The sequence below is a fragment of the Rhinopithecus roxellana genome, chromosome 16, assembly GCF_007565055.1.
Source record: "Rhinopithecus roxellana isolate Shanxi Qingling chromosome 16, ASM756505v1, whole genome shotgun sequence".
In the NCBI taxonomy this organism is placed as follows: Eukaryota; Metazoa; Chordata; class Mammalia; order Primates; family Cercopithecidae; genus Rhinopithecus; species Rhinopithecus roxellana.
This window is the reverse complement of record NC_044564.1, coordinates 88348906-88364721: the sequence shown is the minus strand read 5'-3', so window position 1 is coordinate 88364721 and position 15816 is coordinate 88348906. Positions and strand designations below refer to the sequence as shown.

The following is a 15816-nucleotide window of genomic DNA, read 5'->3' as shown; positions in this document are numbered from 1 at the left end:
TTCTTCCTCTTCTTCTTCACTATGTCCTCCTACCTCAGACCTCTCACATGCCACCTCCCCTCCATGGAATACACTTCCTCCCATATTGGCACTTTGCTAGATGCCTACTGAACCCCCAAACCCCACTCAACAATAATCTAATCAATCAGAATCGTCACTTTAATCGTAGATTGATTCAATCAGGTTGGTCTTCCTTGAAGTTCCTGTTCTCTTTCCTGCAGGATTCCCTGGTGTTCACTTCCCCACTATGCATTCATCTGTAGGGGCAATGGTAACTGCTCTCTTATTTACCACACCATTCAGCACCCAGCACACTGCCTGTCATGAAATCCACAAATCAACCAGCTCTTTACTTTAAACAAACAAAAAAAAAGGCCTTTTTGTTTGAGCAGTTTCAAGGTTACAGAAATCTTGAGCAGAGGACACATTTTGCATTGGTGTGACACATTTGTTCCAACCAATGAGCCAAACCTGGCTACATTATGATTACCTAATGCCCGCAGTTGACATTAGGGCTCACTCTTGGTGCTGTACATTTTCTGGATATGGACAGATGTACAATGCCATGTATCCACCATTACAATATCATACAGAATAGCTTCACTGCCCTAAAAATCTGCTTGATCATCCCTCCCTCCCCACAGCCTCTGACAACCCTTGATCTTTTTCCTGCCTCCACACTTTTGGCCTTTTCCAGAATGTCCTATAGTTGGAATCACACAGTATGTAGCCTTTTCTGGTTGGCTCCTTTCACTTAGTAATATATGCTTATGTTCCTCTGTGTCTTTTCATGGCTTGATAGCTCATTGCTTTTTAGTGCTGATTATTTCATTGCTTAGATATACCAAGCTTTATTTCCCTATTGACCTACTGCAGATATCTTGGTACTTCCAAGTGTTGGCTATTACGAATAAAGTTGTTTTAAATATCTGTGTGCAGGTTTCTGTGTAGACGTAAGTTTTCAACTCCTTTGGGCAAACACCAACAAGCATGACTTGGAAATTTTATAAACATCTGCGAAGCTGTCTTCCAAAGTAGCTGTACCATTTTTGCAATCCCCATTAGCAACACCACCTGTTGCTATCCGTCCTCACCAGCATTTAGTGTTATTGGTGTTTTCTATGTTAACCATTCTAACAAATGTGTAATTAAAATGTGCAGTAGGAGCTCATTTACTGTTTTCACTAAGGAAGGCCAATGACACAGTGGATACTTCTTCAGCCTCCATTTCACCTGCACACAGGATCTGTGCCCAGATCCCACATCCAGAGATCTGAGGTGAGACCCTAACACTTGTGTTACCTGTTATTTTGTAAATTCCACCAATGATTTTTAAGCAACTGGTCTAACTAGGGAACTAAATATTTTGAAATCTCAACTATCACATATCTTATTTGTGTTGCATTTACATTAGTGATTTCCTGGTGAGCTATGGCAGATTTTACATGATGTAACAAAAAGAACAAATCACAATCATTTCCAGATACGCAGGTCCTCGCTTAGTAATTATGACATAGTGAATGCTTAAAAAATGAAATTTAAAAATGTATCTCATCACCACTTATTTTCAAAACCACCTCAAAATACATGATTTCTGGGAGACGATACTGCAAGTGTGTGTGTGTGTGTGTGTGTGTGTGTGTGTGTGTGTGTCCTCCTAAGAACTCTACACTACCCAATAACTGTTTGGAGATCTCAGGTAATTTTCTCAATATTGCAGATAGATTTACAGGCTTACAAGGAAAGGCACAGAGGATGAGTGGTAGTTCCTAAAAGCCAGGCCAACTGGTATCTAACTAGGAACATTCCTTTTTAAAAATATATAAATTCCTGGCCGGGCGCGGTGGCTCAAGCCTGTAATCCCAGCACTTTGGGAGGCCGAGACGGGCGGATCACAAGGTCAGGAGATCGAGATCATTCTGGCTAACACGGTGAAACCCTGTCTCTACTAAAAAATACAAAAAAAAAAAAAAACTAGCCGGGTGAGATGGCGGGCGCCTGTAGTCCCAGCTACTCGGGAGGCTGAGGCAGGAGAATGGCGTAAACCTGGGAGGCGGAGCTTGCAGTGAGCTGAGATCCGGCCACTGCACTCCAGCCTGGGCGACAGAGAGAGACTCCGTCTCAAATAAAAAAAAAAAAAAAATATATATATATTATATATATATATATATATAAATTCCTAAGGCCCAATTAAGATGCTGAAAGAGCAGTTTCGAGGTGGAATCTAAAATTCCAGCCAAGTGTAGAAACTTCTGGTTAGATCACCTCGCCCTGTTTTCCCTATAGCCATGCACTCTAAGCTCATCATACGATTACCCTAAAACTTCTCCAAAACTCTACACACGTTCCAATTTCTGAATGACTAATAAGACAAATTCTAATATAACAAGAAAGTGATATCTCCACATTGGTTGTTCAAAATTCTGCATTATCTTCCTGTAGAATAACATAATGGACTGTGGTTGGATTCTATGACAGATCACCAAACACCACTTAGGACCCATCTACTACTTATAAAAATATTTCTACGAAAAATGTATCGTGGGTTCTAACTTGGGGTGCCAGAAAGGGTCCCACCGACTCCACGTTGTTCCTTCTAGACTTTCAACTTAGGTTCCAGTCTTCATCCTGTTAGTTTCACTGGTAGGATCCCAGTAGTATGCAGGGGGAAAAAATCAATGAGAGCTAATATAACTTATGTTTCTTCAGAGTTATCAGAAAAAAGCTAAAGTTATTTTTACAAGAATCCATTTCTGCTAGTTTCAAATTGTGTGTATGTAGCTTGAAACAAAATGTCCTTCCCAATCTTGCCTGAAGCCTCTCTCCAAGCTTGCCTCCTGCCATTCCAGACTGCATAGCAGTCATCTTAAAATTCTACACTGCCCAAACTTCCTGCCTGGCTGTCATTCTGTGTCTGTACTTTTGTTAGGCCCTTCGCATACAACCCACATTGCTGCAACAGCTAGAAGCATCAGGGAATGCTGTACAGGAGGATTTACAGGCAGTTCATGCCTACACGAAGCTGCCTGCAACTACCATCCCAAACATCCCAGACTCTACCAGTTACTTTCCTGTTCTCCATAAGCCACCCAGTAGTGAAAATGAAAGTGAAACTAAATTCTGAGTAAACTTCATCTCTAAAATACTTACCTAAAATCTTAATAATTTGATAAGAACATGAAAGCACCTGGCAGAACATATTTTTAAGATATTCAAACTTAACTCACCTTGCCTATTCAAAACATCTTCATGATTGTTATCATGAGCCCAGATCAATGCCAAATGTTAAGTGTGCCGCCTTTCTCCATACTTATCTTCCTAATTTTCTCCCAAGCAGATTTGCTAGTCCCAAGTACACTCTAAGGACTTTCTAAACTACACCTGCCATACAGATTGTCCCACAGGAGCACAGTGTCAGCGAAACACAGGAGACTGCCAGCCCCACCTCTGAGCGCTCCTTCCAGGCTCCTCACTGCTCATTCTAATGCCCAGTCATTCCATGCTTATTGAAGGCATTCTGCCAACGAGAAGAATAATGACAGTATCTACTATCAGACAGTATCTGTTATTCTCATAGGCAGAATGACCTAAAAGGGCATTGAATGACTGAACAAGTACTTCACTAAAGCACTTTACATATTCCTTCTCTTTTAATATTCACATAATGACCCCATTCTAATAAAATAGGGAGCCCAAGGTCAGGAGGCAGTAGGCCACAGGTGGCAATGTTCATGCTCCCCATCATTGCCACAAGCAATTATTAGACATCTTCTGTATGCAGGGTATACAGCAGACACACCACGATCTGGTCCCATAATGCCTCACCTTAACTGATGAAACAGCATACAGCTAGTCTCCCTCCTGCCGATGCTCTATGCCCCCTTTTCCAAAAATAATCCTAAAACACATCTCATCACTTTACTCTCTTGATTTAAAAACCAAGTGGATCAATTCATTCAGTCAAATATTTATCCACTGGGGAAAAGTAAAATAAAGGTGACTAATAGGCCCTCATTACCCCAGACTTCACATTGTGGGGAGTGACGGGGGAAGGGGTGGTGGTGGTGAAAAATAGAAGCCAAGGAGTGTGCAGACATTTAAAGCCAGGCAGACCTTGGAGAACATGACAGCCTGGATCTCACAAATCAGAAGGGCACAAACACAAGCCGATGAGAGAAAGGAGCCCTCCAGGCACAAAAGCTGGCCCAGAGGCCCAGGGCAGAAGCTAGCTCAGTCCATGCAAGGCAAGAAAGGAGGCTGCACTCAGGAGGAGCCAGCAGTCTCAGATCACGGGGAGGAAGCAAGGTAAGCAGTTGGGAATTTATTCCAAGTGTGATGGAAAGCCAGTGGGGAATTCTAAGCATGGGAGTAGCACAGTCCAATTGCCATTTTTAAACATTACTTTGGCAGTTGGGAAGAAAATGGATTGCAGGGGAGCAAGAGAGCAGCCAAGAGCCCCACTGGGAGGCTGCTGCCATTTACTGACCTCCCAGTGAAGAGGCCAGGGCCAAGCAGCCCTGGCCTCCACCCATGCCCATCTCCAGGTTACAAGCCGTACCTCCTTTATCACAGGACATCAGCACAGGCCACGTTTCCCTGTCTATCACCCAGTCATAAACATAGGCAGCCAAAGCCAGTGCCATGCCTCTGATCTCCAATGCCCAGATCTCCAATAGCACACAGCAGACACTATGCTTGAATAAATGAAGGGTGCAGCTCCTAAGGCCACTTTCAATTTTGGAATTAGTCTTCTCAAATAAATAAAAAGCCTCCTTCCAGTAAGAGTCTCTTGAACATGCATTCGTTCTTTTGTTAACTTAAATGAAGCGAACACCACAATTTAAACGAGAGTTGGGGTCTATTTCTCATACTTCTACTTACGATTTAGTGTTTTATAACCTCCACAAGATGGTCATTATGAAGCAGGCTTCAGGCTAACAGCTTATAAATATTTTTTTTCCCAATTTCAAATCTCTGAATTAACTTTTGGTCTTCTGCAGGCCGAACGTGGTGGCTCATGCCTGTAATCCAGCATTTTGGGAGGCTGAGATGGGCAGATCACTTGAGGCTAGGAGTTCGAGACCAGGCTGGCCAACATGGTGAAACCCCATCTCTACTAAAAACACAAAAATTAGCTGGGCATGGTGGCACATGCCTGTAATCCCAGCTACTCAGGAGGTTGGGGCACAAATATCACTTGAGCCTGGGAGGCAGAGGTTGCAGTGAGCCGAGATCACACTATTGCACTCCAGCCTGGGCAACAGTGCAAGACTCTGCTCAACAACAAAAAAGAATTAAAAAAAAAAAAAAAAAAAAGGCCGGGCGCGGTGGCTCACACCTGTAATCCCAGCACTTTGGGAGGCCAAGGCAGGCGGATCACGAGGTCAGGAGATCAAGACCATCCTGGCTAACACGGTGAAACCCCGTCTCTACTAAAAATACAAAAAATTAGCCGGGCGTGGTGGCGGGCGCCTGTAGTCCCAGCTACTCGGGAGGCTGAGGCAGGAGAATGGCGTGAACCTGGGAGGCGGAGCTTGCAGTGAGCCGAGATTGCGCCACTGCACTCCAGCCTGGGCAACAAAGCGAGACTTCATCTCAAAAAAAAAAAAAAAAAAAGGCAGGGGTCAAGAAAAGAGAAACTACAAATATACTGCATTTATGAAGTCACTTGCAGTTGTGGAGGCTCTTCTATGTCCTCAGGCAATTCTGTATTTAGAAGCAGATAGGTATCTCAGAGCTGCCAAGACGTCAACATCCCCTCGACCTGCTGCCTCATCTGCATGATGCCCTCTGATTCTTCTTCATCCTACGAAGGCTGTTAAGTTCTCTTCCTCCTCAATATTTTCAGGGATTGCTACTGAGTCTGCCCAGGAACTCTGGCTATACTTACTGGCATAACTACAGAAAATCATGTTTCAGAAACATAAACCTACAAGATTATATGGTGAATATTTAAACCTATTTGGATTATCACATGGTCAATATTGATCACAGGTCTTTATTTACTTACCTAAGTAATGTGGTGGATGAAATGACATAGGCTTACTAGTCGCTGAATAATATCCAATTGCTCTCTTAAATCGAATAACTTTGTCATCTGTTCTAGACTGAAATAAAGGCAGGAAAACCTTCATAAATGAGTGTGCCACTGGTCATGTGTATCACAATGTTTTTATAATTCAGCGCATGTATAATATTCTGCAGCTTTTCAAGAGAAGAATTTAGAATGACATTAAAACTTTCAGGGAAAATTAAGAGATTATTACAAAAGAATCAAACCAAATGTGAATTCTTTTAAAGCAATGTAGTTATCAGAGCAGAACTCCAAAGTGGTAGTCAGGGCCCTGGGTCTAGCTCTAGGACTTCTCTGACTTCCACTCTGCTCGGTCTCTGGTCCTGCCCAGAGAGGAATCTCAAGCCATCTGCACCAAGGGAACGGATGGCAGTGACAGACTGGGGATGGGCCTGCCCAGGGTTTCAGCTCTTTTTTTTTTTTGAGATGGAGTTTCACTCTTTCACCCAGGCTGGAGGGCAGTGGCGTGATCTCCACTCACTGCAGCCTCCGCCTTCCGGTTTCAAGCGATTCTCCTGCCTCGGCATCCCAAGTAGCTGGCATTACAGGCGCCTGCCACCACGCCCGGCTAATTTTTGTATTTTTAGTAGAGACAGGGTTTCACCATGTTGGCCAGGCTGGTCTCAAACTCCTGACCTGGTGATCCACCCGCCTCAGCCTCCTACAGTGTTGGGATTACAGGCGTGAGCCACCGTGCCTGGCCCGATTTCAGCTCTCCAGAGACACGGCAGGAGTTTCACAGAGCCTTGCCTATTCTACTGATGCCAACTTGTTGGCATACCTACTTCCCCAAAAAAGAAGAAAATCCCTGACCATCACCTGAAGAAAACAGACAAATCAGAGATTTATCATGCCATATGACTGACCTGATACAGTTCATGTTCTGAAAACTCAGAAATACAGATCCTATTAAGCTCGAGAACTTAGGAGCAGCAGACCTCACCAGCTGTCCAAGTGGATCTCCCTCCTTCTACTCAGGCTGGAAAAGCTGGGTGAAGCGGCTGAGACTTCCTGGCTGGCAGGGACCATGACCAGGCTACCTCAGCCTCGGCCTTGCAACCTGCAGCTTTCTTTCTTCCAGTGGCCTGAGCAAGAGCTCTCAGACCCATCCGGTCAGCTTGCACCCACAAGTCCCCTTCTTCCAAACCTGGCCGCACCACTACGCAAAGTTGTATCCCACGAATCTGGTTTTTGTTTTGTTTTGTTTTTGTTTTTACCTGTGAATGCTGGAAAACATCTTTAGCTATGGCATCCAAGTCAGAGGTGTCCTGAATGTTGCGTACATAATCAGCAACGGCTTTGATCACTACGTCGCAAGGTGGCAAGACCAGCTGGTGGGCCCGGACCTGAGAAAACAAACACAGGTGTCAACAGTGGATGGTAAGCAACCAGAACCAGGCTAATCTGAATGCAGGAGCCAGAAATTCCAACAATGAGCTACCATCTAAGATCTTATCAGTGCCTGATGATTGTTCACCTGTGAGATCTTGGCCCTAAGACTTCCCTGAGTGGTTCACATTTTGAAGCTCAAGAACGAGATTTTTGGTTCACATTTTGAAGCTCAAGAACGAGATTTTCCTTTCAGTGGATGAAATACAACTCAGCTGCTTAAACTGTGTTGGGTGAAAAGAGCATCTGACAGCCTTCCACCACTTCTGAGAAGTCCAAGACTTGTTTGCAATTAATTCCAAGCCCAGGACCTGCATCCATAACAAGCGAAGCACAAAGCAGCCCAGAAAGAAGGCTTGGAGCCACCACTCGCTCCCTTTATTTCAACACCAACCAACAAAGATGAAGGCCTGCACCAGTAGGACCTTTAGATTAGAGCCCAGGACTCCCTGGAACTGTAAGCATAAATGCAGTCACCAAGTTCTTGAACCCACCTTCGAAGGCCAACTTCAGCTCTAACTGGAGAAAAATGGTACACTACCTGTTGAGGGGCATGTTTGAGGAAAGTGACAAAGAATATCAAATAAAGTGTAGGAACATCTCATTAGCCAAAAACAGCTGATACCAGAAAAACGTAAGTTAACAGGTTGAAAAGAAGACTAACCACATAATAAGAGTTTTGTGGTAGGCAGGACAATGACCTCCCAAAGCTGTCCACATCCTCCTCTCCAGAACCTGTGAATATGCTGCATTACGTGGCAAAATTCAATGAAGGCTGCCAGCCAGCTGATCTCCAAATAAGAATCCTATCCTGGATTATTCAGACAAGCCAAAGGGAATCACAGGGTCCTCAAAATGTGGAGAAAGGAGGCAGTGATGTAGCATGACAGGGCCTCAGATACTCGAGGCTGGACAGGCCAGGATCCTCCCGAGAGCCTGCAGAGGGACCAGCCCTTGTATGTTAATATACAAGGAAATGAATGTTGTCTTCATGCCTGCTAACACAACATTCATTCCTCATCCCATAATGGATCAAGGAGTAATTTTGACACTCAAGTCTTATTATTAAAGAAATACATTTCATCAGGCTAGAACTGCCATAGAAAATAACTCCTCTGATGCATCTGGGCTAAGTATATTGAAAACCTTCCGGACAGAATTCACTACTCTAGATGCCATGAAGACCATTCATGATTCATGGGAGGAGGTCAAAACATCAACCTTAACAGGAGCTTGGAAGACTTGGTTGATTCCAACTCTTGTGAATGGCTTTGAGGGGGTTCAAGACTTCAGTGGAGGAAGTCACTGCAGATGTGGTGGAAATCGCAAGAGAACCAGAATTAGAAGTGGAGCCTGAAGATGTGACCAAATTGCTGCAATCTCATGATAAATCCTGAATAAATGAGGAAATACTTGTTATGGACAAGCAAAGAAAGCAGCTTTTTGAGATGGAATCTACTTCTGGTGAAGATGCTGTCAAAGATGTCAAAATAAAAGCAAAGGATTTAGAACAGGACATAAGCTTAGTTGATAAAGCAGTGGCAGGGTTTGAGATTAACTCCAATTTCATAAAACATTTCTACTGTAGATAAACTGCTATCAAATAACATCGTAGGCTATAGAGAAATCTTTCATAAAAGGAAGAGTGAACTGATGTGACAAACTTGAATGTTGTCCAGTTTCCTGAAACTGCCACAGCTACCCCAACCTCCAGCAACCACCACCCTTATCAGTCAGCAGCCATCAGCAAGACCCTCCGCCAGCAAAATGATTCCAACTCACTGTAGACTCAAGAGATCATGGCATTTTTTTACACTAAAGTATTTTTGATTAAGGGATGTACCCTGTGTTTCAGACGTAATGTCATTACACACCTAATAAACTACAGTACTGTGTAAACATTTCTATTATATGTACTGGAAAACCTAAAATTGACATGACTTCTCTGTCATTCCCCTCCAGGCCCCTGCTCTCCAAGGCTCCATGTATGTGAGGAGGTGGCTGCAGAACAGCAGAGTCCCCTTTGGTAAGTGCCTTTGCCTTTCCAAGTCTCTGTGAGTGAGAAATGCACAAAACAGGGACACGTTCCAGTGAGTCATAACGGTGTATTAGGTTACTGTTATTTTGTTGTTGTTGAGGATCACGATGATATATTAGCTAACATATCTTAGCTAGACACTCTTTTAAGCGTTTTATGTATAGTACTGTATTAATTCTCACACATCTATCATGGCAGCCCTTGTTTGTATTAGCGACAGTACCCTCCACAGGGTTCCAAGTGGTCAGTTGTGGCCCACAGGCCACTAGCAAGTGGAGGCAGAGCCCTTGGCAGCCACGGAGGGCCTGCTGCCCACCACACAATGCCACTCAGCTGCTGCTGGGCCCCCTGTAGGCAGCAGTACTAGTGATGCACAGAATCCTGGGACTAGTGCCAGTGAACCTATGGAAACCCTGCGTGATCTGGACATGCACTGCTGTGGTGGCCTTTACGTTCATGGCGCACAGTGGGAAGACAAGAAGAGTCAGCTCAAAGGTACTCAGCCCAGGGTGAGGTCCATAGAACGGCCAGATCCAAGACGCGGCTAGCACCCCAAGCTGGTGGTGGCCTAACGTTGCCCGGGCCAGAGGCCAGTCCTCGATCACTCCAAACCCTCTGCTTGAGAGTTCCAAATGAAACAAGCAGGTCTTCCTACCAGGACCTAGATGAGCTTCTGAAAGAGCACAGAAAAGCAGGCCTCCTGGATTTCCCCAAGTGACTGAACAAAGCAAGTCCCACATGCTTCACAGCATGATGGAGAAGATCTTCTGGGGCAAAGCACAGATGATCTGAATGACAGCACTGACCACTGGCAACCTGCAGAGCTGCCCGACCAAGAAATTGTGAGACGGAAGCAATGCTTGCAGACAAGAAGGGGAAGATGAAAAGGCCGGAGCAAGCACAGGCAATAATGGAACAGGTCATGAATGCTGGAGTGAGGTGGATGACCTCCCTGTCTCACACCTCTCCAAGCATCCCGCATCTGCTGGAAAGCAGTAGAGATCACATGAAGGATGGAGACTTGGAAATGGAGGGGAACAGGGAAGCAGGATATGGTGGTCCGCTAGCATCCCGGATACAAGTTCCTCCAAAGAACGTGGATGGTGATGCTGACTTAGGTGCATCCTTCAAATGTCCTGAAGGAAAGACTGGAGCAACAGATAAGCAACTGTGGGAAGAATTCCAAAAGAGTAAAGAACGCACAGCACAAATCCAAAGTCTGATGGGTGAGCGGGCCTCTCTGCAGGACACAAGGGCACAGTTGGGGAAGGAGCTCGCAAAGCTGCAGCTGAAGCGTCCTGCTCTGCCTGAGCTGCACTGAGAAGCCATGATGGGGCCTCAGTAGGAGTTCACGCAGGAGGACACCTACTGCCTGGACCTCGAGCAGAGACTCCGCAAGGTGCACTATACTTAACCTGCATGTGTCAGACCTGTAACCACCAGGAATTGAAGGAAGACACTTCTAGTTTTCAGAGGGAGATCTTCTTCCATAAGAAAAGGGACCAGGAAGACGGAATGGCTGCCGGACCCACTGAGAGAGCGCTCCAGGAGTTCCAGGAAGAAAATGACTACTCCGGATAGAAGCTGGCTGACTGCGAAGCCAAGTTTCAGCCTTTCCCAAATGGCCCTTTGGCTCCTGGGACTCTGCCCAAAACCCACAGGGCCTGAAAGCCCCTGGGTGACAGTGGGCCCCCAGGAGGGAGGCAGGTGACCATGTGAGGGCTTGGGTACAGAGCACCTGCCTGTTATCTCCCTGTAGTTGGGTCCTGGACACTCACAGACTCGGCAGAACATCAGCCGGTGCTGCTCCCTTTAGAGCACATTTGGGTACTCTCTTGTCAGTTTAGCTACCGTTCAAGAGTTGATGCTGAAACTGCTCTCATTCAACTTTAATAGCATTAGGATTGTAAGGTACTGTTTATCAAATGAAGATTGTTTAATACAATTCTTACATTGATTCCACATCTTTGGGCCCTCCAAAATTATATAGGATAAGTATTATATTTTCATTTAGAGAAAGGGTCCCACTTAACCTCAACATCATTGTGTTTGATATGGATGGGAAGGTTTAAAACAGAGTTGTTATTAGAAAATAGTGCATTAAATTGGCTGGAATAAACTTTGGTTTGAACACAATGCCAAAATACACTCAAAAACAAGACCATACCACTCAAAGATCATATTTTTAAGTTTGGTCCTTACCTTTGTGGTTTAATTTAGGGAGGTGGACATTTTGCCACCATTGCTTATTTTGCAACAGGCACCAGCACCAGGAGAGCCTGGGCCTTGCATAGCAAACGAGTCAGCCTCCCGGGCCAGAGCAGGCAGGAACAGCAACAGGCTTTCCCCAGAAGTAAAGAAGTTCATAGAGAAGGGTGCAGGGCCTCCTGTCTCCCAGGGGCACGTGCAGCTCATGACGATGGCTTACACCCATGACACCACAAGTAATTGGGCAGCCCTGCTTCACTCCCATCCCACTTCAAAAGAAAACAACAGAACCTGCTGCTTTTGTTCCTGTGGATATCCTTGTCATCACCATCCCCAGAAGCAGCTACCTTCCCCACCAGCCACCCTCCACCACCCGACTCTGCAGGCAACTCCGAGCCTGTGCAGAGAGAAGCTTCCTTCCCTCCTGGATGGCTCCTAATCTAGCCTTCTAAATCCAATCCAGGATGAGCTCCCTGACATCGTCTTTAATCCTTAGGGTCAGGACCTGGTGTGCATTCGCTACCCAGGTGCAGGAGGAGTCAGAGGTGCTGTCCTAAGGGCCTGGTCACATCAACAAATCCCACCCCTGCCACATGAGAAAGTGGCTGGAGACAGAAATGCAACACCAGAGGGACATATGGATGGACTTTACATGAGACATTTTAAATTGAAGAAGACAGATAGATTGGAAAGTTGGACATATGTCTTTATTTAAATATACCAGGGAATCTTGGTACTAAAAGGTATTCTAGGATAAATCCTTTAGAAACTTGTTAAATGTTTTAACATGATAAAAGCATATATGTATGAGAAGTTAATTTCTATGCTATCTATCTACATAACCCTATACATACACACACACACACACACACACCCCTGTATAAACACCACACACATGAAGGTAGTTATCAATATACTTCCAACTGGGAAAAAAACACATCAAGACTTGTTCGTCCATGAAAAGCGTCATCAGCAGTGTTGCTAACTTTCCCTGAGATTCTAAAATAGCACGTGGTTCATCTCATCACAGCAGTAACTACACAGGAGGGTTACAGTAATTTGTCCTTGCCTATTCATAAAAACAAAATTAACACTCAAACTAAACAAGTCAAGTGTCTGCTGCTTAGAGACAGTGTATAAAATATTGTAATTAATGTCCCATTTATTTCCTCCTCTGCTTTCTTTAATCAGTTTTTTAAATCTTAGCCCAAAAACTTAACATTAAAAAAAAAAAGTCAAATAAATTGCGACATATCTAGAACTAGAACCATATGTACATTCTATCTCTAAGGAGAGTAAGTAAACTTAATTAACAAGCAAATGCTTATGATCAATTGCTTTTTTCATGTCACTGCGTTGCAATTTCACCAATTGTGACTGAAATTTTACCTGCTTTGTAGGTCAAGAAAATAATTTAGGACTCTGAAAGATTCAGCTTACCCCTTTGCTTCCAGGCAGAATCATTAAATAATAGATACTGTTTGGGTAAAAATTGATGATTGTCTCTGTGCAAAAATATCCTCTTATGTGAAAGATTTTCACTTTTAGCTCATCTTTCCCCAAATCTCCTCATCAGTTCCTACTGAAAAACGTGTTCTGCAGTCTTCTAAACACCATTGACAGATGGATATAGCATGCAGGGCTTTGCTGAATGCAGAATGCCACCAAACCTGACCCAGACAAGCACGCCGCAGGGCTATCTCCCTGACATGTCACAATCCATGCAGAGTGGCACCCCGGTGTCCCCTATGACAATCTCTAGTCCTTTGGCCACTCTTGACAACCTTTGTTTTGTTTTGTTTTGTTTTTTTAAAAAAAAAAAAACCTCCAGGAGGCTGCAATCTTGGAGTTGGGTCAGTGGTGTGGACACCAGCCTGGCCACACTACTGGGCCTGTTCCCCAAATGGGTGGTGCTGGGAGCACTGGCTGGACTTCTGCTGCGGCCATGCAGGGTGAGCCTTTGGCCTCATCTCCAAGCAGCTTGACACCCCCAGGCGTAACTTTCAGAACAAGCAGTAGGTGTTCTCACCGATCTATCCACCAGGCCTGTGTTGGGGTGAAGAGTGGAGGCTGGCACCCATACTACATACTACAAGGACAAAAAAGTCCATGGAAACCCTGTCAGGCACGTCCTCAAAGGGGACTTCAATGGAAAGCCCTCACTGAAGCTGCTTGGTGGCTACTTCAGACAGAAAAGATCTTTGATGCTTTAGAGTCACTGATTTCAGTGAATTATTTCAGGCACTCAAGGGGCACCTTAAGGAAGCTAAGAAACAACTACACTATAACAACGTTTGAAATCCAAAGAAAACAATCTCTTCCTGGTTTCTGAAAGCAAAATAAGAAATAATTTAGCCCCTCTTAAAGAAGCATTTATTTATTTATTCACTGTTTTCTAATATTTCACTGCTTAAAAATCTGCAGTCTCACTCTTGGTTATATCTTTAAAATCAAACCTTTTTTCTACAGCTGTGAATTTGTTTAAATGAACTTACCTTGTAATATTCCAACTGCTAAATCAAACCCAACATGCCACAGTACTCAAAGGATTCAATAAAATCCAGTATTCCTTTTCATGTAATATGTTGATTGAAAACTCTTTCAAAGCTCTCTAAAATGTACCACTAGACAGGATCATCTGACAGGGTCTAACCTAATCTCTAAAATCCACTCGGTCATATTCCTGTGGGATGTATAAGCTAATGAAATATACCATACAAAACTATGATTAAATGATTTTGAGATTGTTGGTGCCACTGCTCCCAAAGTGTCTCTTGGCTGCTTATTTAAAATGCAAATGAATATAAATGCAAGTTTCACAAAGTATCACTGCTGAAGCAGAACTGATCCACTTCATTACCAAGTGGAAAACAGCGAAGGGCAGGTACTCTGCATTTTGGCAATTTCAAGGAAGGGAAACGGAAGCTCAAGTTGGCCAATATTCATTCACGGGTGAGGCCTGTGCTAGAAAAAAGGAACACAGAACCACCCTTCAAATTTCCTGACTTCGAGAAGCTCACATTCTTATTGGTGACAAAATGTTGCCCCAGTCTCTCAGGGAGCCCCTGAGAGGACACAGTGGAGCACAGGTCCGGGGGCTGAGGAGGCAGAAATGCCTCCTTGGTGATCCAAGGTGGGCGAAGCTCAAAGTGTGGTCCCCAAGAAACTGTCACCACCACAGTCCTTGGCCCCAGCAGTCTGTGCTTTTGACCAAGCCCTCCAAGCTATGGAATCACCAAATGCACCCTGCAGGCCCAAGGTTTTCTACTATAACAGTCAAGGGAAAGGAAAACACGTAGACCCTAAAATTGTCAGATACCACTAATAGTCATGCCTTCAAAATTCTTGAAACGTTATGACGTATATCAGTATTCTGTACGCATTTGCCTAAATAAAGATTTGAAAGGCTGTTAAAATGCAATTAATCACAAATAATGTTAAGTGTGATCACTCCAAAGATGGAAACTGCTATGCACATATACTGAAGTACCTAAAGGTTTTAAACTGAACAAAGAAAAGTTATTCATTCCATTTTACAGGCCTAGAGCCTAGGATGAAAAGGCAGGCAGGCCAGAGGTGACTTCCGCTGCCCTACTGGAACCTGGGCTTCATCGTGCAGTGACAGGATCTCTTTACAAAAAGGTGCCACCAGTCCAAGGAGGAAACTGTTGTGTACTGTGATCACCTTCCCTTCTTGGGGGAATACCTGTCATGTATTCTAATAGTGTCGAAGGCTGTGTACCCAGGCCGTGCCCTAAGGATGCATACTCAATTTAATCCTCACAATTCTATGAGTAGTCACTGTTAACGTCCCTAGCTTACAGAGGAGCTTACTAAATACCCACCACAGCCAACCAGGTGAGTGGCTGAGTGGACTCTACACACTTAGCTACAGCACTGTGGTCTTTTTATCTTCCATTCGAAATTGCGCCTTTTTTCAAGTGTTGAAATGTGCTTATTTAATGAAAAGATGGTAGACGGTGAATTCCTTTTTCTTCCAATATTCTTACTTAGAAAAATTAAGAGTTGGCAACACAACAGTAGTCTTCCAACTTTTTTTTTTTTTACAGATACGTGGAATTCAAATCACTGCTACAGATGAAGAGAG

At 44.2% G+C, this 15816-nt stretch overlaps 1 protein-coding gene across 2 annotated transcripts in view; it reads right to left on the bottom strand.

The window, feature by feature from the left end:
- Positions 1 to 15816, bottom strand: part of FAM120A (family with sequence similarity 120A) — a 117363-nt gene that overhangs the window by 63282 nt on the left and 38265 nt on the right. For both annotated transcript variants that reach the window (XM_010375119.2, XM_010375120.2), the window contains exons 4-5: positions 7291 to 7419; positions 6011 to 6107 (exon numbers count right to left, since the gene is read on the bottom strand). In XM_010375119.2, coding sequence (XP_010373421.1) covers positions 6011 to 6107; positions 7291 to 7419 — 226 coding nt within the window. The remainder of the gene's footprint in view (positions 1 to 6010; positions 6108 to 7290; positions 7420 to 15816) is intronic.